The 25698-nt window shown below is 39.7% G+C and overlaps 1 protein-coding gene across 16 annotated transcripts in view; it reads right to left on the reverse strand.

Annotated features, from left to right (window-relative positions):
• MBTD1 (mbt domain containing 1) overlaps window positions 1-25698 on the reverse strand; it is an 87858-nt gene that overhangs the window by 20364 nt on the left and 41796 nt on the right. For 12 of the 16 annotated variants that reach the window (XM_063629889.1, XM_055257409.2, XM_063629895.1 and 9 more), the window contains 9 exons: window positions 24340-24479; window positions 22955-23069; window positions 21353-21435; window positions 10621-10738; window positions 7313-7447; window positions 6659-6747; window positions 6220-6454; window positions 5544-5599; window positions 5111-5215 (listed from right to left, as the gene is read on the reverse strand). In XM_063629889.1, coding sequence (XP_063485959.1) covers window positions 5111-5215; window positions 5544-5599; window positions 6220-6454; window positions 6659-6747; window positions 7313-7447; window positions 10621-10738; window positions 21353-21435; window positions 22955-23069; window positions 24340-24479 — 1076 coding nt within the window. The remainder of the gene's footprint in view (window positions 1-5110; window positions 5216-5543; window positions 5600-6219; window positions 6455-6658; window positions 6748-7312; window positions 7448-10620; window positions 10739-21352; window positions 21436-22954; window positions 23070-24339; window positions 24480-25698) is intronic. The other 4 variants (XM_063629896.1, XM_063629890.1, XM_063629902.1 and 1 more) reach the window with 1 other exon arrangement.

A 25698-nucleotide genomic window follows, 5' to 3' on the forward strand; every position in this document is an offset into this window, starting at 1 on the left:
CATCTCTTATACTCCAATGTTTCCCAATTTCATTATATTAAAAATATTTTGGCTGGGCACGGTAGCTCATGCCTGTAATCCCAGCACTTTGGGAGGCTGAGGCGGGCAGACACCTGAGGTCAGGAGTTTGAGAACAGACTAGCCAACATGGCGAAACCCAGTCTCTACTAAAAATACAAAAATTAGCTAGGCATGGTGGTGGGGGCCTGTAATCCCAGCTACTTGGGAGGCTGGGGCAGGGAGAATTGCTTGAACCCGGGAGGCACAGGCTGCAGTGAGCTGAGATCATGCCATTGCACTCCAGCCTCGGCGACAGAGCAAGACTTTCAAAGGGGAAAAATTTTTTTTTTTTTTTACTTTGAAATAGGTTCAAGGTTATAGAATAGTAGAATAAACTCTATTCACCCAGACACTCAATTCAAGTTACATACCACGCAACTCCTTGCAGTTGATTTTTGTCTTTATCTATTCTTTTATTATATATACACATATATATACATATATACATATATATATCTACATATACACATATATACATATATACACATATATATACACATATACACATATATATACACATATACACACACACACACACACACACACACACATATATATATATATATATATAGAGAGAGAGAGAGAGAGAGAGAGAGAGAGAGAGAGATGCAGTCTTGCTTTGTTGCCAAGGCTGGAGTGCAGTAGTGCAATCTCAGCTCATTGCAACCTCCCCCTCCTGGGTTCAAGTAATTCTCCTGCCTCAGTCTCCCAAGTAGCTGGGATTACAGGTGCTCACCACCACACCTGACTTATTTTTGTATTTTTAGTAGAGATGGGGTTTCGCCATGTTGGTTGGGCTGGTCTTAAATTCCTGGCCTCAAGTGATTCTCCTGCCTCTGCCTCCCAAATATTCCTTCATATTTTTTATTTATTTGTTGAATTTTTGTTTTTGGCTATCTTTTTCCTACAGTATGTTGCCTTTATCTAAACTGCTAAATTCATGAATAAACTCCTAATTTGCCCAACCTCACTGAGTCTCTGCTACTTGCTCACCACTCTTAATTTTTTTTTTTTTTTTTTTGAGACAAGGTCACCCAGGCTGGGGTGCAGTGGTATAATCATGGCTCACTGCAGCCAACTTCCCTGAGCTCAGGTGATGCTCCCACCTTAGCCTCCTGGGTAGCTGGGTCTATAGGTGTGCCACCACACCCAGCTAATTTTTGTAGAGACAGGGTTTTGCCCTATTGCTCAGGCTGGTTTCGAACTCCTGGGGGCCAAGGTGGGCTCAAACGATCTGCCCGCCTCGGCCTCCCAAAGTGCTAGGATTACTGGCGTGAGCTACCACACCCAGCCTACTCTTAATTTTCTGAAACATTTTCTCCTAGTCTCTTATCATATTCTGGTCTATCAATCAATCTTCTCATCTCTCTGATCATTCTTTCTGCATTCCTTTTGGTACTTGCTCTTTCACCTCCAACCTTCAAGTTTCTGATTTTAGCTCTTTTCTTTTTGTTTTGATGACCTCATCCACCCCAGTGCTACAATGATAAACTTCTACACCAGTGATTCCTAAAGTTTTATCATGAGTTTGCCTCTCTTCCAGTGTCTTGGTCCAGCATTTTACCTTCATGCTGAACATATTCGCTAAGTTAGTACAGGGTGTCAAATCAACAACTCCTCTTACTCCTTTAGAGGTAATCAATCACCATATTCCACAACTCCACCTCAACTTGCCATTAATCTCTGTCTTGACTTTGCTATCTCGTTTGATATAATTGCTTTCAGCCATCCTCTATGGATGCTGCCCCTCTTAGACAGTACAACTTTCCTTTAGTCCAACCTCTGTTCAGGCCAGTACCTGTACCAAGTTATCCTGTCTACTAAAGAACTCTCGGATGACTTGACCAAGTGTTTAAAGCCTGTAATAATGGTTCCACATTATCTTTTGGTCTCTTCCCCCAAGTTCCTTTCTCTGGTTATTTCTATATGGTAAACATCTACACTAAATTTACTACTCTCAAGCTTGACAGCTTTGCCTAAGACCTCTGGACAGAACTACCCCACTTACATAGGATTCCTTTCTTCATTCTTCTAAATACAGGTGACTGGACTAGGGACTTGTATGTATCACGTATGGAACCAAACCAAAGGCTTAGCTCAGCTATTCAGACTCTTTCTCAGTAATCAGAATTAACAGACACAGAGACTGTTATCACACGGGTGGGAGCTGGAACTGAAAGGATCCTCCCAGCTCAGCCTCCCAAAGTGCTGGAATTGCAGGCATGAGCCACCAAGCCTGGCCTTGACTGTGATTCTGGTCATGTAGACATGCAGTCGATCATGGGAATCCACATGATTTTTGTTGTTGTTGTTTGAGATGGAGTCTCGCTCTATGCCTAGGCCGAAGTGCAGTGGCTCGATCTCAGCTCACTGCAACCTCCACCTCCCGGGTTCAAGTGATTCTCTTGCCTCAGCCTTTCGAGTAGCTGGGATTATAGGCACACACCACCACACCTGGCTAATTTTTGTATGGAGATGGGGTTTCATCATGTTGGCCAGGCTGGTCTTGAACTCCTGACCTCAACTGATCCACCCGCCTTGGACTCCCAAAGTGCTGGGATTACAGGCATGAGGCATTGCACCCAGTCTTTATTTTTTTCTGTTTTTTGAGACAGAGTTTTGCTCGTTGCCCAGGCTAGAGTGCAATAGCACAATCTCAGCTCATTGCAACCTCCGTGTCGCGGGTTCAAGCATTCTCCTGCCTCAGCCTCCCAAGAACTGGGATTACAGGTGCCTGGCCCCAGGCCCGGCTAATTTTTTTGTATTTTTAGTTTCATCATGTTGGCCAGGCTGGTCTTGAACTCCTGACCTCATGATGCGCCCTTCTAAAGTGCTGGAATTACAGGTGTTAGCCACTGGGCCCGGCCTTTTTTTTTCTTTTTAACGTGATTAAGGTGTTTCAGGAATCAGTGTTTTTTTTTTTTTTGAGACAAAGTCTTGCTTTGTCGCCCAGGATGGAGTGCAGTGGTGCGATCTCAGCTCACTGCAACCTCTCCTTCCTGGGTTCAACCGATTCTTCTGCCTCAGCCTCCCGAGTAGCTGGGACTACAGGTGCCCGCCACCATGCCCGGCTAATTTTTGTATTTTTAGTAGAGATGGGGTCTCACCATATTGACCAGGCTGGTCTCGAACTCCTGACCTTGTGATTCGCTGGCCTTGGCCTGTTTTAAATCTTATTGGGTCATTCTGATTACTAGTCAGGAAAAGAGGAAGAACAGGGTTTGGAGCCAGTCTTGTCCAGCTGTTTGACCATGTGACATGGCAGCCATCATAATTGTTTTTCTTTTTCTCTTTTTTTTTTGAGACAAGAGTATCACTCTGTTGCCCAGGCTGGAGTGCAGTGGTGCCATCCTGGCTCACTGCAACCTCCACCTCCCGGGTTCAAGTGATTCTCCTGCCTCAGTCTACTGAGTAGCTGGGACTACAGGCGCGTGCCACCATGCCCAGCTAATTTTTTGGATTTTTAGTAGAGACGGGGTTTCACCTGTTAGCCAGGATGGTCTTGATATCCTGACCTCGTCATCCGCTTGCCTTGGCCCCCCAAAGTGCTGGGATTACACGCGTGAGCTACCATGCCCGGGCCATCATAATTGTGTTTCTTTTAGCTGAAGGTTTCAAACTGTTGAAATGCAAATCACGATTTAAGTTACACCTTTATGTAAGTAGACTTTCCTTAGGTGGTTCTTGACCATGGCTGTACATGATATTTACCTGGGACCTTAAAAAAATGCCAATGTTATCCAGGCAGGTGGCTCCTGCCTGTAATCCCAGCTACTCAGGAGGCTGAGGCAGGAGAATTGCTTGAGCTCAGGAGTTCGGGACTATCCTAGGCAATACAGTGAGACCTCATTGCGAAGAAAACAACAACAAAAAAACTGGCTGGGTGTGGTGGCTTGTGCCTGTAGTACCAGCTGCTCAGGAAGCTGAAGTGGGAGAACTGCTTGAGCTCACGGCTGTGGTGAGCTATGATCACGCCACTGCACTACAGCCTGGGTGACAGGGCGAGATACCATCTCAAAAAAAAAAAAAAAAAAAAAGAAGCCAGGCATGGTGGCTCATGCCTGTAATCCCAGCACTGTGGGAGGCCAAGGCAGGTGGGTTACTTGAGTCCAGGAATTCGAGACCAGCCCAGGCAACATGGTGAAATCCCATCTCTACAAAATATACAAAAATTAGCCAGGCGTGGTGGCATGCACCTGTAATCCCAGCCGAGGCAGGAGGATCACTTGAGCCTGGGAGGCAGAGGTTGCAGTGAGCTGAGATCATGCCACTGCACTCCAGCCTGGGTGACAGAGTGAGACCATGTCTTAAAAAAAACAAAAAAAAAAATGCTGGGTGCCGTGGCTCACGCCTATAATCCTACCACTTTAGGAGGATTGCCTGAGCCCAGGAATCTGAGACCAGCCTGGGCAACCTAGGGAGAACCTGTACCTACAAAAATAAAAATAAGAAACTTAGCCAGGCATGATAGCACACACCTGTGATCCCAGCCACTCTGAAGGCTGAAGTGGGAGGGTCACTTGAGCCTGTGATCACACTACTGCACTCCAGCCTAGGCGACAGAGAGAGGCTGTGTCTCAAAAAAAATGAACAAACAAACAAAAAAACCCAAGAATTTCTCTTCTAGGTCTTTTTGTAAGAGCAGTTTCAGATGAGGGGGAAAAGAGAAAATCAGCAAAAACTACTACCAAAAGGAAGAAAAAGGCCTAAACAGGAAACACAGGAAATTGAAGATAAACTTGGCCTTGCTACAATTCTGAATTGGACTAGCCTTGACTAGAAGTAACTTAAATAAATATTTTTCCTCTGAATTAGGATATACTTCCACAAATAAATGTAGCAGACTCAAAATGACAATCTTGACAATAAACTATGTAAGAAAGATCAGAGAATTCAAATTTATTTTGAAATTCCTAGCAACCTTCTCCCCAGTGAAGATACACAGACATACACATTTTATGTCAAAACGAATATGCTTGGGGACTCCTTCTATTAGCTTACACCCAAAGCCTATAATTGCATTTCTGTATTTTAAAACCTATTATCTTACCTTTCTAATGGTTGCGACACATATTGTAGAAAGATTTAATGGGTCTATAGCTTCCAATTTCATTCCTTCCTTGAACCATTCCCCACTCTGGTCTACTTCTTTTACCTAAAGAATTATATGAAAGCACATCCACTGTTACAAATGTTGTTATTTTAATAATTAAAATATTACCAATGTGAAAAGATTTACCAGGTGCCTTCTCCTACCTACCTAATATTATAACTCAAACTTCCATTAAGGTTTAGAGAGAATTCAGACAAATAGAATTTAAGAATAATTATAATAAAGAGTTGTGACACCTATGAATTTACAAGGTCTTAATTCTTTTAAGTGAACATATGTAATTGTGATTTCCGTTTTAATTTTAGGAAAAAACCCACAACCCTCTTTCAAACCTAATTTACAAATGAGGGTTCTTATAAAAACTTCTTACCTTAGCAAATAAATGTGGTGGTGTATCAAAATGTCCATCCTGTTTCTTTGTAATATCTACAAGGAAAAGTTACACACTAATCTGTCAGCATTTGTGAGAAGACCAAAAACCACGTTCTTTGAAGGCTTCAAACTCACAAAGTATGTCATACTATAAAACACGGCAAAAAGACATGCCTTCTACATTTGGGGTGAATATTCCTTAATAGTCTTTTCTCTCTTCAGGGTACATGTGCATATATGCTTTTAAATATATTCAGCCAATTTTAATGCTCATAATTTTAATGTAATTCCCTAGTTAGAAAATTATAACTTTAGAAGCATGTTTTCATGTGCTTAGAATTAAGTCTAACCACATTTAATCTTGCTATTTTGATTAAAATTGAATGGAAAGGGAAAGGTATCTTTAGATCTTTCAAATGGGCTGAATAATAAAAGAAAGAAACAATTGTAGTTGTGACCAAAAGTTCCTTCTTTTGGAGAACAAGTGGAAGGAATATAAAAAAATTTATTAGGACACTAATATGGTATGAACCTTCACTAATTAAGGTAGAAGAAGCAGCCCAAACAACTAGAATGCTATTTTTCATCTATGCAATTCTGCAGAGAAAAATAACCAACTAGTATAATCAGCCTCAATGATGCTTTTGACAGGAGTTCTTGTGATAGGTGCTTACCAGATCTTTTGAATCGATGACCTATGCTTCGAGACCAACCAATATGATGTATTAATGGGCTGTGCATATGGCACCAGAAGTCATCTGTTCTATCTTCGCTTTCTTCATACACTAGTCTTAATCTTCCTCCAATTACACTTTCCACCACTGCTACTCGTGTTCGACACAAATGCCTCTTGTCAACCACTTCTACTCTCATGCAAGGTTTGAAAGGATACTGCATACTCTCTGAAACCTTAAAAGCACACAAAAAAAAACTGCTCGAAATTCATGACAAAGGTCTACAAGAAATTTTCGTATTATACTGTAAAAAATACTGAATGCACTTGAAATGTAACACAGATCATCTGGTTCACAAAATTAAACCAATTCCTTAAAAATGTTCTCTGTTACCCTTGTTTTCTAGAGCTCTTCAGTCTTTGTAAGATCCTGTTTTTACCTTTTGTGAGAAATCAGGAGGCAGTGTTTTGGCACCAGTAAGTCGTTTCACTAGAAAAGCTTTCCAGTTTGTATATTTATGCTGAATAGCTAAAATAGAAGAAATAACCAGTTATACTTTGGCAAAAAAGAACTGCTTCATAAATTATTTGTTAAAAAAGTAACAAATTTCCTTGCAAAGTCAGGCTATTAACATTCTGAAAACTAACAAATATAGAGAAAGCGAGTACACGCCTTGCCAGCAAAAAGCTGCTTGACACCAAAAAAAACTATTTTCTTTTTCTTTTTTTTTTTTTTTTTTGAGATGGAGTCTCGCTCTGTCGCCCAGGCTGGAGTGCAGTGGCGTGATCTTGGCTCACTGCAACCTCCATCTCCCCGGTTCAAGCGATTCTTCTGCCTCAGCCTCCTGAGTACAGGCACACACCACCATGCCCAGCTAGGAAGTCGAGATGGGGTTTCGCCATGTTGGTCAGGCTGGTCTCAAACTCCTGACCTCAAGTGATCCAACTGCCTTGGCCTCCCAAAGTGCTGGGATTACAGGTGTGAGCGACCGTGCCCGGCCTTTAATTTCCATATTACTCTAACATTACTATGTGTAAAATAGCATTAAAGTACACATATAAAAAATTACGGTAAGGGTAAATAAACTACTTACTTCTAGGAGGAACAAGAGGTTTTCCGCTGGCTGCACACCAACCAACTGGATGGATATCAGAACCACATATATTGCACCAGAAGTCCAGACCAGAGTCATTTTCAAATCCTTCATATCTTAAAAGGGCATTGTAACCTGAAACCCAGAAACAAATCACTACATAGTAAGAAAATAAAATTAAATAAAACAATACAGCATCTGATAGCAGTTGTCAAACTAGTGTCTATCTGCAGTACAATCACCTGCAAGGTTTGTTAACAGACAGATGGCTGGGTCCCACTCCAGAGATTCTGATTTTATAGATCTTGGGTGGAACTGAGAATATGCCTTTTTAACAAGTCCTCAGGTGATGCCACTGCTGCTAACAGACAGATGGCTGGGTCCCACTCCAGAGATTCTGATTTCATAGATCTTGGGTGGAACTGAGAACATGCCTTTTTCACAAGTCCTCAGGTGATGCCACTGCTGCTAACAGACAGATGGCTGGGTCCCACTCCAGAGATTCTGATTTTATAGATCTTGGGTGGAACTGAGAACATGCCTTTTTAACAAGTCCTCAGGTGATGCCACTGCTGCTGGTCTATGGACCAAACTTTGAGAACCATTTGTTCAGTGCAAACAGTTCAACTGTTTTCAGAGCATAGCATCCTTACATGTATTTCAATTGTACCCATAATTTCTTTTTCTTTTCTTTTTTGAGATGGAGTCTTGCTCTGTTGCCTAGACTGGAGTGCAGTGGCGCTATCTTGCCTTACTACAACCTTGGCCTCCTGGGTTCAAGCAATTCTCCTACCTCAGCCTCCTAAGTAGCTAGGATTACAGGCATATATATGTAATTTTACATATAACATATATATTTATGTATAAGCATATAAACACATAACAATATATATTATATATTTATTTATATGATATATAATTATATATATAGATTTTATGAAGACAGGGTCTTGCTCTATCGCCCAGGCTGGAGTGCAGTGGTGTGATCTTGGCTCACTGCAACCTTTGCCTCCTGGGTTCAAGTGATTCACCTGCCTCAGCCTCCTGAGTAGCTGGGATTACAGGCGTGTGCCACCATGCCCAGCTAATTTTTGTATTTTGTAGAGATGGGGTTTCACCATGTTGGCCAGGCTAGTCTCGAACTCTCAACCCCAGGTGATCTGCCTGCCTTGGCCTCCCAAAGTGCTGGGATTACAGGCATGAGCCACTGCGCCTGGCCTTGAAATATATTTCAAAGAAACTGCTTTATCCAGCTGCTTAGGTGGCCAATTACTCCTGGGTAATTTGAATGTGGCTACTTTAAGAATCTAAATTTTTCTGTCGTATGTATTTAGAAATAAGATTTGAATATGCCAGGTAAAAAGTTTAATAAACACAAAGAAAATTATGTAAAATGAGTTAAAAATTGTATGTCCTACGCAAATAGGAAGGCTTATTCTTGGAAAGTACAAAAAATAGGTAAAATATCCTATTTATAATTTTATAAGCTTTATGTTGATAAAAGATTACGATTTAATTTAAGGCCTTTAATGAAACAGAAAAAGGCCAATATATGTGTATTTCAGGTTAGGAGACAAGTTCAGTCAGCATTTTCATGTCTGTGAAAATTTATAGCCTTAAATGTTCAGTTTTAAAATTCAGTAATATCTCAGAACAATTTATGAGTTTGCTAATTACTGCTGAACTCTAGCTTCTGGTTAACATTAGGCTCACTTCTACAATGGCATTAAAGTGGCTTAAAAGAAGATACATGATGCAGTTAGATAAAAGAGAAATGTAAAATCGGAGATAGAAGGCAGAAGTAATTTTTGGATAGTAAATGCACTGATCTTAAGAGCTATTTAAATGTAACTAACTTAAACACTCAGGGCAAAAATAATATGCTGTTGTTTTAAACTACAGTGTACAGAATAATACAAGCATTTAGTGAATGCTTATACAGCCGAGAAAATGTTTCAAGAAAAAGATGGGGAATTGACCTGGGTAGTAGTACAGCTCAGTACAGAGATGGGACACTCTTGCAAGAGTAACCCAAGGCACAGAGGTGACAAAAACATGCTATATGGAGGGGAGAGGGAGACTGGCCTCATCACAGCAGATCATTTATGCTGGAGAACTACAATACATCTGGCATGTGGTATATGGTGCAACTCATCAATAGCCATAAATGCTGGCCATCTTGATCCTTTAAGTACAAAGAGGCCATAAAAGATGCTCGAACAGAAAAATAAAATTAAAATAATTTTTAGGTAAATTAAGACAATTAGCAGTACACAACAGAGCAGTCTACAGTGTGTTTTGAGGAGAATGCTGGAAATAAAACTAGAGAGAGTAGGAGGAGTTAAAAATCTGTCACAGTAGTAATCGAAGACAACTTTTCTTACGAGTGGCTGCCTGCCTCTCCTCCACACTGCCCTACTACACTACTCACTGAGTGCCTTGTCATATTAATGCCTGGTAGTAGTCAACATTTGGCTGATGTGAACATGCTGGAAAAAATACAAGTCTTATACTTCTGGACATCATCCTTTGTCCACATTGTCTACCATAGTAGATTCCTAACATGTTTATTTCATGAGCAGTAAAGGGCTTGGTATGGTGGAGGCAGTGGGAATAAAGAGAAAGGAAGAATCCAAGAGATACAAAATTATCAACACTTGCATAAATTTCGTATTAAGGTTCTTACCACTTTATTTTTATTTTTTTTAAATGGAGAATGGGGCTCGCTATTTTGCCCAGGTGGGTCTTGAACTCCTAGGCTCAAGCTATCCTCCCGCCTCTGCCTCCCTAAAAGCTGGGATTACAGGCATGAGTCACTGTGGCCAGCTCTTACCACTTTTTTTAGTACCTCAACTTTTGTTACTTTTCAAAGTAACATATACATTATGGCCTATATATCTGGTCTATTGCTGGATTATTTTTATGGCTGTGATCTAAGAATTACTTTTACATTTTTAATGGTTGAAAAGAAAAAAAAGGGTATTTCATGATACATAACAATTACATGAAATTCAAATTTCCTGTAAATAAAGGTCTACTGGAACACAATCATGTCCATTTGTTTATGTATTGCTAAGGGTGCTTTCATGCTATAATGATAGAGACGGATAGCTGTGACAGAGATCATATGAACTGCAAAGTTGAAAATATTTGTTTGGCTTTTCACAGAAAACAATTTGCCAACCCCTGCCCCATATCATAACATATTTTTTATTTGGCAATACTTGCAAAATTTATAAACATGCTTTTTTACGAAAGGTTACAAGGATCTCTGCATTTTCTACTAAATTGTTATTCATGCTTTTCACCTGCTAATTTTACTATTCCAGCAATCCAGAAGACTTTGGTAGGTAGGCTGCAGTCTGTATTGGGAACTTCTACTCTCACATTTTCTGAGATATCACCCCAGCAGGTCCCCATAGGTGCCTGTCATATAAAAATCATTAAATTATTGTCTTATTAACATAAAGCCTAAAACATATCAATGAAAATTAAGCATTACCATCAATAATAGGAATATTAAACTAAAAATGTCATTTTAATTCCATTTGCTTCATAGAATTCTATATGGAAAAAGCCAGTTTCAGGGACAAACAAGATAAAGAGAGAATTCACATATATTAGACTAGATTCATGTTGACTTCAAAATTTGATACTGTCCTAATATAAGATTTAAGCAGTGATTTTTCTACAAGTGGAATTACAAACTCAATAGCAGATTTAATACGATTAAACTGATTTAAGAAATTTATTATTTTTAATATGTACTGAATGAATACACTTTACCCTAATTTCTAATTTTAAAAGATCTGGCCAAAGAGCAGAAAGAAAAACAATTCCAATCAGCAATGTGGTTTCCAACAACATGAATAAGAGAAATGAAAATTTTCAATTTAAATTAAATTCACAGAATATAAATCTAGTCCACAAAGATGGACATGAGGGGAAAGCACTGGATAAAGTTATTAAGAAGGTGGAGTTGAAGAGTTTTGGAGATGAGTACCATGGTAAACTATTTAAATTATTATTTCAAAATTTCTCATGTAGAAATTACTATGAAGAGAAAACTTCCAATGTTAGAACTGGTAATCACTAGCCTCCCACAGCAAATGGTTAAGATGGGGACTCGGAAAATCAATTAAATGAGCATCATGAAGGGATTTTCCGAAATCTAACAGATGTTCCCAAAGTACTGTTTCCATTATATTTTAATCTTTAAAACTCAAGGCAATTCACAATTACTTGGAACTTATGCAATGGTAAATTAAATCAAATAAGCAAACTTAAGAATATAAATGCTGATAATACTAAACAGTTTGTGTTGCTCTGGACAATCCGTTCCTCACTAAATTTAGAACCTTGATCATAAAGAAAAGGATTATGTGAGGTTATAAAAGACTTGATAGTATGAACAAATCAGGAAAAACCAAAATAGCCTCAAAACTCAAAGATGAGCAAAGATATCTAGGAGTTACATGAACTAGCCAATTTGAACATTAGGCAAATGTCCTCATGCAAGGCCCCTCCTACTTTGGTGGATGCTCACCCAACAGGAGGGTTAGCCTAAAACAATATTCAACCCCGACCCTCTCAGTAGTTTCTGGAATTTCTGAAGGAGAGGAAGAGAATGTCAAATACCGAAGTTGGATAAGTCTAGAAACCAAAGACAGAATCAATTAATGGCTACTGGCTTAAGTAGTAAGCAATGAGTTTACCTCAGTAACTTGGAGAAATGGACTAGCTCAACTATTCGTGGTTCTGGAAGGGTACATATAACTATCTCCCCGACTTGTGCAAAAAATAATATATTCACTGTGACTACCTCTTCTTTAAACTGAAAGACTGGACTCTTCAGGTTCTGCTATCTTTCCCCTATATCAGTCTAGACTGTACGGCCATCCCTATTGCCAGCAGATATGATCAAAAAAGGAGAAACTAGAAGGAAGACAGGTAACATAGAATAAGCTAACATGTATTAACACAAAGATCATGTACTCATTTCTGTGAGGATGTACTAATTCGAGCAGACAGATGCAGTTAACTGAATGCAGTGCAGCATCCATCCCTCTTTGTCTTGTTAACTAACAAATCTGTGAATCGGGTTTATTTTTCACTGAGAAGAAAGAGGCATGCTTATGCTAATGAGCTGGGGGTCAGGTTGGCACACTGGTAAGTAAGTTTGGCATACAGTACTCCCTTCTGAGCTAAATGTGTCACAGACTTTTATTTTTTTAAAGCCTTAACATTTGTTGGAAGAAAACTTTTAATACTACTTTATTAAAGAAAACAAAATGTCAATATGCTTGCTTAAAAAATAATGTTCACTTTGGTGGAGGATACTGTGTTTTGGTCCCTACAGTCTGGATTGGTATAGGAGAAAGTAGCAGAAAGTGACATTTGTTCTTGCCTGTAAGGTTGTGGTTCTGCTAGGCCCTCTTAAACCAATCCATATGGTTCATTCTAAGAAAAAAAATGAAACAAAAACATCAACAAGAAAGAGCACCACGGTCATAGCATAGTATGTGCTCAATGTGTTGAAATAATATGGTAATTTCATAGATATGTCTGCCCTTTTGTTTAAAATGAATATTCTTAAGTGTGGAAGACTAAATGACCCAGGGCTTGACAGCCATCTTCGTCCAAGTCATCTGTCTTCTCTTGCTGGCAGGAGGGATACCTCTGAAAGTCTGGATTGGCATAGCATGAACTAGCAGAACCATAATTTACAGGTAACAACAAATTTACCTTCCAGACTCAGGACGCGAGGTCCACCTCAGGCTCCTTCCAAACAAGGAAGATCTGCTCCACCACTTCCTGCTCCAGGGCCACTCGTGAGGGCTATCTGGGAGCGACTCTCCTTCCCTGCAAGGTAAGCTGTCATCAGGTCCTGCAGGACATGGCCAAATCCAAATGCTGAGGGGTCCCCAACACAAATGTATGACAACCTCCACACGACTGTAAGAAAATAACTGGGTGGGAAGTCTTATTTGCTATACTTCAAGATCATTCCCAGATGGTCCAACAGCTCAGCTGGCTAGTGTTCAGACTCTCAGGGGGTTGATGCACTGCACACACGATACTTTATGGCAGAGATAGAGATTTCCCTCTGCAGAGCTGCCAACCAAGGATAACCATACAATCTTTAATATTAATCTATAAGTGGGCAGAGACAAGACCTGAGGTCGCATATAGGTAACCAAGAAGGAATAATTTATCCCAATGAGATGGCAAATGTACAAAAAGCCATCATCAATCAAAATGTCTTCAGACTAACAGGCAAAGTACATCTAGCAGAGGATGATGAGATATTATTTGGAAGGGGAGAAAACATGACAGAAAATTAAGTAGAAAGAAATGAGAGTTCCTAACTACTTACAGAATTTTCTGGTAGAAAGTAGAAAAAGAAAAAAAAAACTGTTCCTGCCTTCTCCATAAAGTCCACTCACCTTTTTTTTTTTTTTTTTTTTTTTGAGACAGAGTCTCACTCTGTCGCCCAGGCTGGTGTGAAGTGGCGTGATCTCGGCTCACTGCAACCTCCGCCCCCTGGGTTCAAGCCATTCTCTTGCCTCAGCCTCCCGAGTAGCTGGGATTACAGGCACGTGCCACCAAGCCTGGCTAATTTTTGTATTTTTAGTTTTGCCATGTTGGCCAGGCTGTTCTTTAACTTGTGACCTCAGATGATCTGCCCGCCTCAGCCTCCCAAAGTGCTGGGATTACAGGCATGAGCCACTGTGCCTGTCCTCCACTCACCTTTTGATTTGATACCAGAATCTATCTTTTGGGGTGGTGGTAGCAGGCAGATGGGGAGTTCAAGGAGAGGACAAAAAGGAAAATGGGATGCCTAGGGTGGAAGTAAGATTAAGGCTGAGATAATGCTATGCATATGTAAAAAGACAGGAAGCACTAGTTACTAATTTGAAAGGCGGCCGGGTGTGGTGGCTCATGCCTGCAATGCCAGCACTTTGGGAGGCCGAGGCAGGTGGATCACCTGAGGTCAGGAGTTCAAGAGCAGCCTGGCCAACATGGAGAAATCCTGTCTCTATTAAAAATACAAAAATTAGCTGGGTGTGGGGGCACATGCCTGTAGTTCTAGCTACTTGGGAGGCTGAGGCAGGAGAATCACTTGAACCCAGGAGGCAGAGGCTGCAGTGAGCCAAGACTGTGCTACTGCACTCCAGCCTGGGCAACAGAGCAAGACTCTGTCTCAAAAAAACAACAACAACAAAATGCATAAAACTGTCCATAATTTTTTTAAAAAAACCATATTAAACCAATATCACTAAAGAATTGGCATGGTGGGCCGGGTGCGGTGGCTCACGCCTGTAATCCCAGCACTTCGGGAGGCCGAGGCAGGTGGATCACGAGGTCAGGAGATTGAGACCATCCTGGCTAACACGGTGAAACACCGTCTCAAATAAAAATACAAAAAAATTAGCCGGGCGCAGTAGCAGGCGCCTGTAGTCCCAGCTACTTGGGAGGCTGAGGCAGGAGAACAGCGTGAACCCGGGAGGCGGAGCTTGCAGTGAGCCGAGATTGCGCCACTGCAGTCCGGATGGGCGACACAGCAAGACTCCATCTCAAAAAAAAAAAAAGAATTGGCATGGTGTGGTGGTTCACGCCAAGCACTTTGGGAGGCCAAGGTGGGCAGATCACTTGATGCCAGGAGTTCAAGACCAGCCTGACCAACAAGGCGAAACCCTGTCTCTACCCAAAATACAAAAATTAGCTGGGTGTGGTGGCACGCACCTGTAGTCCCAGCTAGTCAGGAGGCTGAGGCACGAGAACTGCTTGAACCCAGGAGCTGAAGTTTGCAGTGAGCCAAATGGCACCATTACACTCCAGCCTGGGTGACACAGCAAGATTACATCTCAGAAAAAAAAAAAAAGAAAAAAAAATTTTAAGTTAGGCTTTCTTTAAAACAACGGAAAGACAGGGCCAGGCATGATGGCTCATGCCTGTAATCCCAGTACTCTGGGAGGCCAAGGTGGGAGGATTGCTTGTACCCAGCAGTTTGCAACAGCCTGGGCAACACGGCGAAACCCCATCTTTAGTAAAAATAGAAAAAAATTAATACAAAAAATTATCTGGGCATGGTGGTATGGTGCCTGTAGTCCCACCTACTTGTGAGGCTGAGGTGGGAGAGTCACCTGAGCCCAAGAAGTCAAGGCTGCAGTGAGCTGTAATCGTGCTACTGGACTCTAGCCTGGGCGACAGGAGTGAGACTGTTTTTCTTAAAAAAAAAAAAAAAAAAAAAAAGACAAGACAGGTTATGTTAGAGTCCACTGCTTTCCTGCAGAGAATTTATTTCATGGCAACACTCAGACTAGCTAACTGAGATGGAGCACTAACAAGTGACAGAAACTAATTTAAGTTTTATTTCCATTGGAAGGAAAATCCTGCAATCTAGAATGTTACATTGAAGATTTTAACTTTAGTTAAAATGGAGATGAAGTAATATGATTTATTTCTAACCTTTAATAGAGTCCTGTGTGTGGGGTCACGACTAGGGGAAAAAAAAAAGACTCTACTTGAAAAATATTTTACTAATAAGCACATAACTGAGAAACAGATAATGAGTTTTACTACAAACTACTGCTACTGTACATACACAAAAGGGCTTTTATTTTTCTTTCCTTAAAACCTAAAAGTATATGTGATACGCACTGCAAAAAAACATGGTAACTTTACCCCTTCAAAAAAGCTGACATACATATAGGTCAGGCAAAAGAAAGAGGATTAGGGTATGTCATGTAAGTAACAAGAGGGGATCTGTGGAGGCAGAATGAAAAAGTATGTCGCCGGGCGCTGTGGCTCACACCTGTAATCCAGCACTTTCGGAGGCCAAGGTGGACAGATCACAAGGTCAGGAGTTCGAGACCAGCCTGACCAACATGGTGAAACCTTGTCTCTACTAAAAATACAAAAATTAGCCGAGTGTGGTTGCGCAGGCCTGTAATCCCAGCTACTCAGGAGGCTGAAGCAGGAGAATCGACTGAACCTGGGAAACAGGTTGCAGTGAGTCGAGATCACACCACTGCACTCCAGCCTGACTGAAAGAGTAAGACTCTGTCTCAAAAAAAAAAAAAAAAAAAAAAGAAAAGAAAAAGTATGATAAACTCAGCTGAAAAGTTTCTGCATATATGTGTACGAAAGACTTTTTTTTTTTTTTTTGGTACAAACTACAACTGTATTTGAGGGAGAAAATGGGATGATTTCAACATTTCTGATATTAGTAAAGACAGCATCAATAAGATATGAGATTATTAGTTTAGGTACCAAACAGAAGAAATCTGAAGTCTGTAAATATATAACTGAAAGAAGACGACTCTATGTACATTTATACATTTTAGCCCGTGCTACAATACCTAGGAAAAAAAAGTTTTACTTGATTTCACATGGCAAATAATGGGAAATAGAAGTGCTTCAATTTAAAGTCTTTAAGTAATTAAAAAATAATGAAGAGCGCTTAATTTATTTATTTTTGAGACGGAATTTTGCTCCTTTTGCCCAGGCTCAAGTGCAGTGGCGCAATCTCGGCTCACTGCAACCTCCACCTTCCGGTTTCAGGCAATTCTCCTGCCTCAGCCTCCCAAGTCTAGCTAATTTTTTTTCTATTTTTAGTAGAGACGGGGTTTCACCATGTTGCTCAGGCTGGTCTTGAACTGCTGACCTCGTGATCCGCCTGCCTCGGCCTCCCAAAGTGCAGGGATTACAGGCGTGAGCCACCGTGCCTGGCCTGGAGAGTGTTTATTTTTATTTATTTTTTGAGACAGTGTCTCATTCTGTCACCTAGGCTGGAGTGCAGTGGTACGATCAGGGCTAACTGCAGCCCTGACCTCCTGGGCTCAAGCAATCCTTCTCCTTCAGCCTCCTGAGTAGCTGGGACTACAGGCATGTGCCACCATGACCAGCTAATTTTTTTGTAGAAATGAGGTCTCACTATGTTGCCCATGCTGGTCTCAAACTCCTGGGCTCAACTGATCCTCCTGCCTTGGCCTCCCAAAATGCTGGGATTACAGGCGTGAGCCACTGCTCTTGGCTAGAGTGCTTTAAAGCCGAATGTTCTGAATACACAGACATCAACTGAAGGCTCTGCTGGGTTAAAGTTAAATTACTAATAGAAAATAATCTGTGAATTTCTTTGATCTATACATTGCACCTAACTGGCATATAATACTGTATTACTATTTTGGAGATTTTTCCACCATTAGGATAGATATGGATACTGCTCTTAGGGGCTTAATTAAAAAGCACATGAAAAAAAAAAAGACTTGCATTATGAAAAATGGGTTAAAGCCCAAAGCTGAAAATTATAGTCCAGCTACTCAACAAAGTAGCAAGTATTCTTCATTTATAAGAGATGGACTAGCTGAACCAGATGATTTTAAAGATGCCTTCTAGCTTTGTGACCATATGATTTAGGATTAATTAAAAGTGATATTACCTAATTTTAGTGGTTTCCAGCCTCAGGAACTGCCAATGATGGGGTGTTCAAATGTCAGGAGCCAAGGCTCTGGCAGCAACACCCCATCTCTGCCAGAACAATCAATGCAGTTTCCTCTTATCCTGTGTTCTGAGGTCTAAGATTTTTGTTAGAGAAAAGGGGAATTCTTGCCAACGTATGGCAAGTAAAGAAAAGAAAAAAAAAAGGGCGATTATGATGCTTAAATAAAAGGTCTGAAAAACTAACCCCTAGATACAATAAAAGACATATCAGCCAATCATAATATACAGATTTTTAAGTAGTATACATGTGTATATATGCACATCATATATATATATATATATACACACATATGTATGTATGCACATCATATATATATATATATATATACACATACACACACACTTTTGTAGAGACAGGGTCTTGCTATGTTGACCAGGCTGGTCTCAAACTCCTGGCCTCAAGCCATCTTACTACCTTGGCCTCCCAAAGTGTTGGGATTACAGGTGTAAGCCATTGTGCCCAGCCTAAGTAGATATATTAAATGTCAACGGGGGCTTGATTTCCATTGCTGATTATAAAAAAAAAAATTGTCCAATACTGTTGTAATTGAGTGACCAGGGATAAGCCACTATGAATAGTTACAGGAATTATCAAAAAGGATATAGTCCTATGATGTACTCTGTAGAAAGTTCATTCTCAGAAGCTTACAGACAGACCATGGAAAGAAGAATTACATTCTTGAAATTCTATGATTTTAGAACTAATCACAATAATATCTATGTGCTGGAAAACAGAAAGTATTTATCTGGGATCCTTATTCTAGAAGAAGAGGTTGGGTTAAATTAAAGAAGCCAGGGCTCTGACAGCGTCCCCATCCCAATTCCTGATTCAATCACAACAGCTCTGCTTCCGTGTTACATGTTACACGCTGGGTGTTCTTTCATAAATTATGTTTGAAAAAGAATCCCCTACGAGCAGGAAAGGCTCCCGACTTGTACTCAAGTAGAAGAGAAGGCAGGTGTAGAGTCTGGAACAAAGAGGCCTTCCTGACTAATGAACCGGTTTCAGAGCAAGTGTCAAGTCTTAGAAAACTTTGATGATACAAGGCAGGATCTTGTACTCCTAGTAGCTCCTGACTATAGGTTTTCTAAAGACAAATCTAGTAACTCTCCTTAGAGACCCAGAAAACTGTTTTGGAGGAGACAACCAGGAAGAGTCAACTCTAAAGGACAAAATCAAGTGCAGCATGAAGTGTGGCCCCCTTAACAAAATGGCTTCAAATGAATATGCCAGTTAAGGTAAGAGAGCAAGCTCTTTGTACAAAAACATACCAAGGAATTACTAAGACAGATTTTTCCTGTTTGATAAGGAGAAGGCAGTACAGAGAGGTAAATGGAACAGGAAGGCACTGGGTCCACATAATTGAGAAACAGATGCCTCACTTCTGAGTGACAAAGCAGAGGCCCCACATTCTTATCATTAATCATGTGGTAAGGTTAGCTGCTTGATCCTCTGATAGAACATTTCAATCTCAAAAAAGGCAGAATTGAACAAAGTCAATCAACTTCATTATTACCATAGAGATATTCTCATAAATAACTTTAATATGGTATAACAATTCAAAGATTTGGACAGAAAATAAAATATTATGCTTCTGGGGTTGAAATGCCATTCTTTTTAATACGCTGACTACTTACAGAAAACAGTTTGATATGGTTTATAATATAAAAACAGATACAAAGAGAGAGAAAGGCCATTCAGAAGGAGACAAAAGACAAATGTTCCAGGAATCTGAGATGAAAGAGTTACTGTAACTGAGAACTTAATCTAATTCTGAGCTTCAGGAAAGCAATATCCCAAGAGAAGAGAGTTAAAGATTTTTTTTTTAAAGATCTCTCTTTAAAGCTGCTATTGCTGTGTATGGAGTATTTCTCACAAATGTGACACTATTATCAACATTACAGCAAAATAAATCACCTACTTCACACAGAAATAAGATTCCATTTAAGGCAAGATGTCACGGATTAAGGGCTTCATATTGTATTTTCAAGAATGAGAATTAGCAAATTAACATGCTTGACTTTGATCAAACTCCTTTACTGGCCATGAATCAGTGAAAATTCACTTAGATTTCTACAACAGGAACCTAAGCTCAGCTTTGTTCACATGCTGTTATCTAAAAATAAAGCCCTAATTTTTTTTTTTTTTTGAGACTAAGTGTTGCTCTATTGCCCAGGCTGGAGTGCAGTGGCGTAATCTCAGCTCACTGCAACCTCTGCCTCCTGGGTTCAAGTGATTCTCATGCCTCAGCCTCTCAAGTAGCTGGGATTACAGGTGCCCACCATCACCCCTGGCTAATTTTTGTATTTTTAGTAGAAACGGGGTTTCACCATGTTGGCCAGGCTGGTCTCGAACTCCCAACCTCAGGTGATCCGCCTGCTTTGGCCTCCCAAAGTGCTGGGATTACAGGCGTGAGCCACCGTGCCCGGCCTAGAGCCCTAAGTTAACAAAGTGTTAAGTGCAAACAAAAGTTCATGTGTTTTCTAAATTCTCTTTTCTTCTTAAACATGTATAGCAGCAGAAAGGACCTTTAAGTATTAATTAAAGTTGTAGTTAGGTTAAACAAGTATTGGACAGAATTAATTAAATCTAAAGGAATAAAATAATCAAAAGGAAAGAACTTGTCATCAGATAAATTTTAAACATAATTCTAAATTATTTTAAATGCTCTGTAACAATCCACTTGCTGAAAAGAAAACCTTTTAAAGGGCTTCTCATGATATACATATATAGCACATATTTCAGCTCACAATACTATGTTACTAACAGTTCCTTGTTTTTGTGACTTAACATTTGGAGACAAAAAAAATTAGAAAAAAGATCCTTCCTCTTCTGAATTATCAGGTCAAATTGCAGATTTAAGTAACATATATAATGAATGGTTTCTGTTACGTCAAATCGTATGACATTGTCAATATGCATATTTTTGATACACAATACTAGCAATTTCATTTACTTTCATTTTTTGTAGAAAAGTCTCACTATGTAGCCCAGGATGGTCTCGAACTCCTGACCTCAAGTGATCCTCCTGCCTCATTCTCCCAAGTTGCTAGGAATACAGTTGAGCCACTGTGCCCGGACAAAGCTAGCAGTTCAACCTAATATGAACATCTGCTGAGGCTGGGTGTGGTGGCTCATACCTGTAATCCCAGCATTTTGGGAGGCAAAGGTAGGAGGACTGCTTGATGCCAGAAGTTTGACACCAGCCTGGGAAACATAGTGAGACCATGTCTCTACAAAAAAATTTAAAAAATAAATAAATGTAAAAGAAAATTAGTATTTATAAGAGAAGACTAGTACTTCTCTCTGTTGAAAATAACTTCAAACTGCAATTTCTTTATAGGAAACTTGTACTTACAAAACTTACAGAAGTTCTTGTTAACTATTAGTAAGTATAATAATAAAAGAAGCATTTCAATTACAAGACATAAAAACAGACACCTTCTAAGGATAAGATGCTTAGGTGTTACTGTACCTTCGGATTTAAACAATGACTAAGTACTTCAAAATAAGGTGAGAAATTCTGTACTTACATGTTTAAAACAGGTAACTGGAGCTGCTACAAAGCTATTGCTATTGATGTAGTTACCCCAGCTGAAACCTTCCATGGAGACTGCTAAAATGAAACAAATTTAGATATATTACAATTCTCAAATCTTTTATTTATAAGAAGGTTATCATTGTTAAAATGTGTGAAAGGACATAAATTTATCCCATTTAAAGAACGTTTTCTTTATGTAAAGATCAAATAACTTCTCTAAATAGCATGAGCTTTGGCTTATATCATATTTGCAAACAAACAGGAGTTTCTATATTTTTTGAGACTGAGTCTCCCTCTGACACCCAGGCTGGAGTGCAGTGGCACGATCTTGGTTCACTGGAACTTCTGCTTCCCAGGTTCAAGTGATTCTCCTGCCTCAGACTCCTGAGCATCTGGGACTACAGGTGCATGCCACCACACCCAGCTAATTTTTGTATTTTTAGTAGAGACGGGGTTTCACCATATTGGCCAGGCTGGTCTTGAACTCCTGACCTCGTGATCCACCTGCCTTGGCCCTGGGATTACAGGTGTCAGCCACCACACCTGGCCAGGAGTTTAACTGTTCTATACATGACACATGCTCCTGAGGAAGTGAGGTACAAGCTCTTCGGTTAAAGGGAGCAAAGAGAAGTTGAGAGAAGTGTACAGAATGACAAACACTGTTGTGGCTGCTTTTGTGCTTTTATTTCCATTCAGTTCTTGCCATGTACCTCAGTGAGATACCTACCCCATATCACTTTTAATTACCTCACTTCCTATTCGCTTCTATTTACTCACTTATTGCCTCTTCTGTTTACTCACTTAGTGCCCTTCTCACTATTTACTCTCTTATTGCTCTCCTCATTATTTACTCACTTATTGCTTCACTTTCTATTTACTTCTATTAAAAATCTTCTGGCCGGGCGCTGTGGCTCACACCTGTATTCCCAGCACTTTGGGAGGCTGAGGTGGGTGGATCATTTGAGGTCTGGAGTTCTAGACCAGCCTGGCCAACATGGTGAAACCCCATCTCTACTAAAAATACCAAAATAAGCCGAGTGTGGTGGTGTGCGCCTGTAGTCTCAGCTACTTGGGAGGCTGAGACGTAAGAATTGTTTGAACCCAGAAGGCAGAGGTTACAGTGAGCTGAGATCACGCCACTGGACTCTAGCCTGAGTGACAGAGCAAGACTCTGTCTCCAAAAAAAAAAAAAAAAAAAAAAATCTATTGGAAATGGTCCTTTCTATTGGAAATGGTCCTTTCCTTAATCTCCTCTTATACTCTTCTTCCCTCAATCCCTTTGAAGCCTGCTGAATGTCCTATTTCTTTGCCTAATATCTTCACAATTCAGAGAATCAGCACATGAAAAGTAAATAATAAACCAAATAAAAACATTAAGCAGATTGCCAAAAGCACTTGAACTTATGTATGCAACTATACTCTTCTAGAGTAATTTATTGAAATCAAAATAACTATTAGGAAGCTAAGAGCCGTAATGTGCTAACAGGACATAGAAACAGCTTAGTTAAACAGAATTTAAAATTACAATGTCATTAATTAAAACTAAATGAATCAATGTCAAATATTTCATCTCTGTCAGATTCACCAACATTACCTGCTTTTGTCTTTGCTTGATTTTGCAAGGTAGCTTGATATTGAGCATATGCGGCTAGCTTAGCAACTAAAGGTTGTTTCTGAAGAACTTTTGCTTTCTTTGTTGGAGGCTTACCCTAAAACAAGAAAAGTTAAGTAAATAGGATTCTTTTTCATCCCCTCACCACCACAATTTAACTGGACTGCATACTACACATTCTGCTTAAGTAAACATTGAGGGTTTAGAAAATTATTAAAGCAGAGGAAACATACAAGAATTTTAACATGAGAATTTGTTTCTGGAGTTCTGCTACAATGTAGTTAGCTAATATGGGTAGCAGAGCTGGCACAGACTACAACAGCAATACGCAAATTAATATGTTAATAAAAAATTATATCCCACAAGATGTTAAAATATAGGCTGTGGTGGATACTTGATTCCTTCTTATAGTAGATAGAACCAGTGGTTATTTACTCATGCAGGTTGCCAAGCATTGCTATTTATATGGTAAGAGAAGATAATTTAACGTTCAAAGAGCAAGTGACTGAGGTTTATACCTTTAGTGCTAACGCAAAAGATCAATGACAAAATGATCATGGGCCAAATTCACAGTGTGACAAACTGCCATCCATTTGGGTACAGACCACTGCTCAGGATCTTTAGGTACTGTCTATCTGAAATATAGAAATACATCTAAGTGATGTATTTCCTTAATTTGGAGGATTTAAATAACCCTTTCAGTGCTATGTAATGATCACAATAAATGAGAAGAAGACTGTGATCATCCAATAAAAATACTGCAAAAATCAGTTAAGTTAATGCCTTTAAAAAGTGGTTTACATTACAATAGTAAGAACTTAGTCAAATGGTCAAGTCTCCAGTCATTCTGTAGGCACTGATGTACAGTTAAAGCAAGACGATTTTCTTTCCATACCATGAGTGTTGTCAAAAAGGTTAGTTGGATTAACTAAATACATTTGGTCAAGGTATCAAATGGATTGTACTAAAAAGTACAAAGCGAGGATGATGAGAAAATAAAACCAGAGATTAAATTATTTCCCCCCAAATGTTGAAAGACTCTACCTTGATGTTAACACAAAAGGAAACAAGGGGAAACAGGAAAATGTCTTTAATTTCTGTATATACAAAGTGTTTCTACTTATTGGAAAAAGGATATTTTAATTAACTTCTGCAAATAAGTTTATTTGGATAGTATGCCTTATCCATTTAAAACAGTTTTTCAATTTTATAGGCTGAACAAACTTTGGGGCTCACATGTTTCCTCAAGATGTGGTATACAACGATAACTGAGTGGGCAGACGTGGAGTGCAGTGAATCACAGTCAAATGACAGATAAATGGCGAAAGCCATAGAAATAATGGAAATAAGTAAGAAAGTTTCTGTACCGTTACCTGAAGTCTGGCCAAAATGCTTGCCTTCTTGGAGTTTGACGAGTAACTTCTTGAACATGAAACGCTACAGAAACGCTTTGTTTTAGAGTAAAAAGCATCTCGGACGCCAACCATCCCACACATCTCGCAGGTAGCTAATTAACAAAATAAAAACACTGGTGTTATGATGATATAATAAAATCAATCTTCATCTAACAGTTTAAATAATTTATCCTGCCATCTGAAAGTTTTAATTAAAAAATTTGCCTTGAACATTTCTTCTATCTCCTATACAAATGATAAAGAAGCCTGCACAGAGAAGTCAGAGAGAACACTGGTATTGTGCCATGGTGATGGGCTCTAGAAGGTCTGATAGTGGCTTGAGGTCTGAAAGGCTTCACAAAGGTCAACAGAAACAGGGCAGATACACTGGATTCAACCAACATTTCCTTAGTGCTTACCGTGCCAGGCATTTTCATATACAACAAATTCCAGCTTTTGAAATGATTACACATGAAAGATGAAAAGTGCCACACAACTGAGGATTAATAACAAAGTATAACACAGGCCTTGAAAATACTGCAAAGGTTGAAACTTAAAAAGAGGTAATACTTGGAAAAATGCTAAGAGCTGTATGAGGATTCCTTCAAGTTATGTTTAGGGTACAAAAACAAGGAATGGGTTCAAAGTCTGAGGTAGAGACCAGGTGCAGTGACTCATGCCGGTAATCCCAGAACTTTGGGAGGCAGAGGCAGGAGAACTGGCTCAAGGCCAGGAGTATGGGACCAGCCTGGGTAAGATAGCAAGATCCAGTCTCTTCAAAAAATAAAAATAAAAAAGAGCCAGGCATGGCAGCACACACCTGTAGTCTCAGCTATTCAGGAAGCTGAGGCGGGAGGATTGCTTAAGTCCAAGAGTTCAGGGTTACAGTGAGCTATGATCGCACCACTGCACTCTCACCTGGACAACAGAAGGAGATCCTGAATCAAAACAAAACAAAACAAAACAAACAAACAAAAACAAACAAAACAAGTTTGACGTAGGTGCTCTATTATTAATCAGTGACAGTGGGAAACAGGAGAACTCTTGGCTACTATTGCATAATAGACAATAATTTGAAAGGTAAAATTAGAACAAGGTTCACAAGAATTGAAGTTTAAAAAAGATAAAAAGTAACATAGCGAATAACTGCCTTAGTGAGTTAAAGCCTCCACCCAAACAGGTAAACTAGAGAGGCCTGTCGTGTAACCGGTACAGTTTGCTCCGTGCTTCCATGGGTTCTGTATCTGTGGATTCAACCAAAAGCGGACTGAAAATATTTTGGGAAAATAAAATTGTGTCTGTACTGAACATATACAGACCGTTTTTTTCTTA

Source organism: Symphalangus syndactylus, chromosome 20 (assembly GCF_028878055.3).
Source record: "Symphalangus syndactylus isolate Jambi chromosome 20, NHGRI_mSymSyn1-v2.1_pri, whole genome shotgun sequence".
NCBI classification, from domain to species: Eukaryota; Metazoa; Chordata; class Mammalia; order Primates; family Hylobatidae; genus Symphalangus; species Symphalangus syndactylus.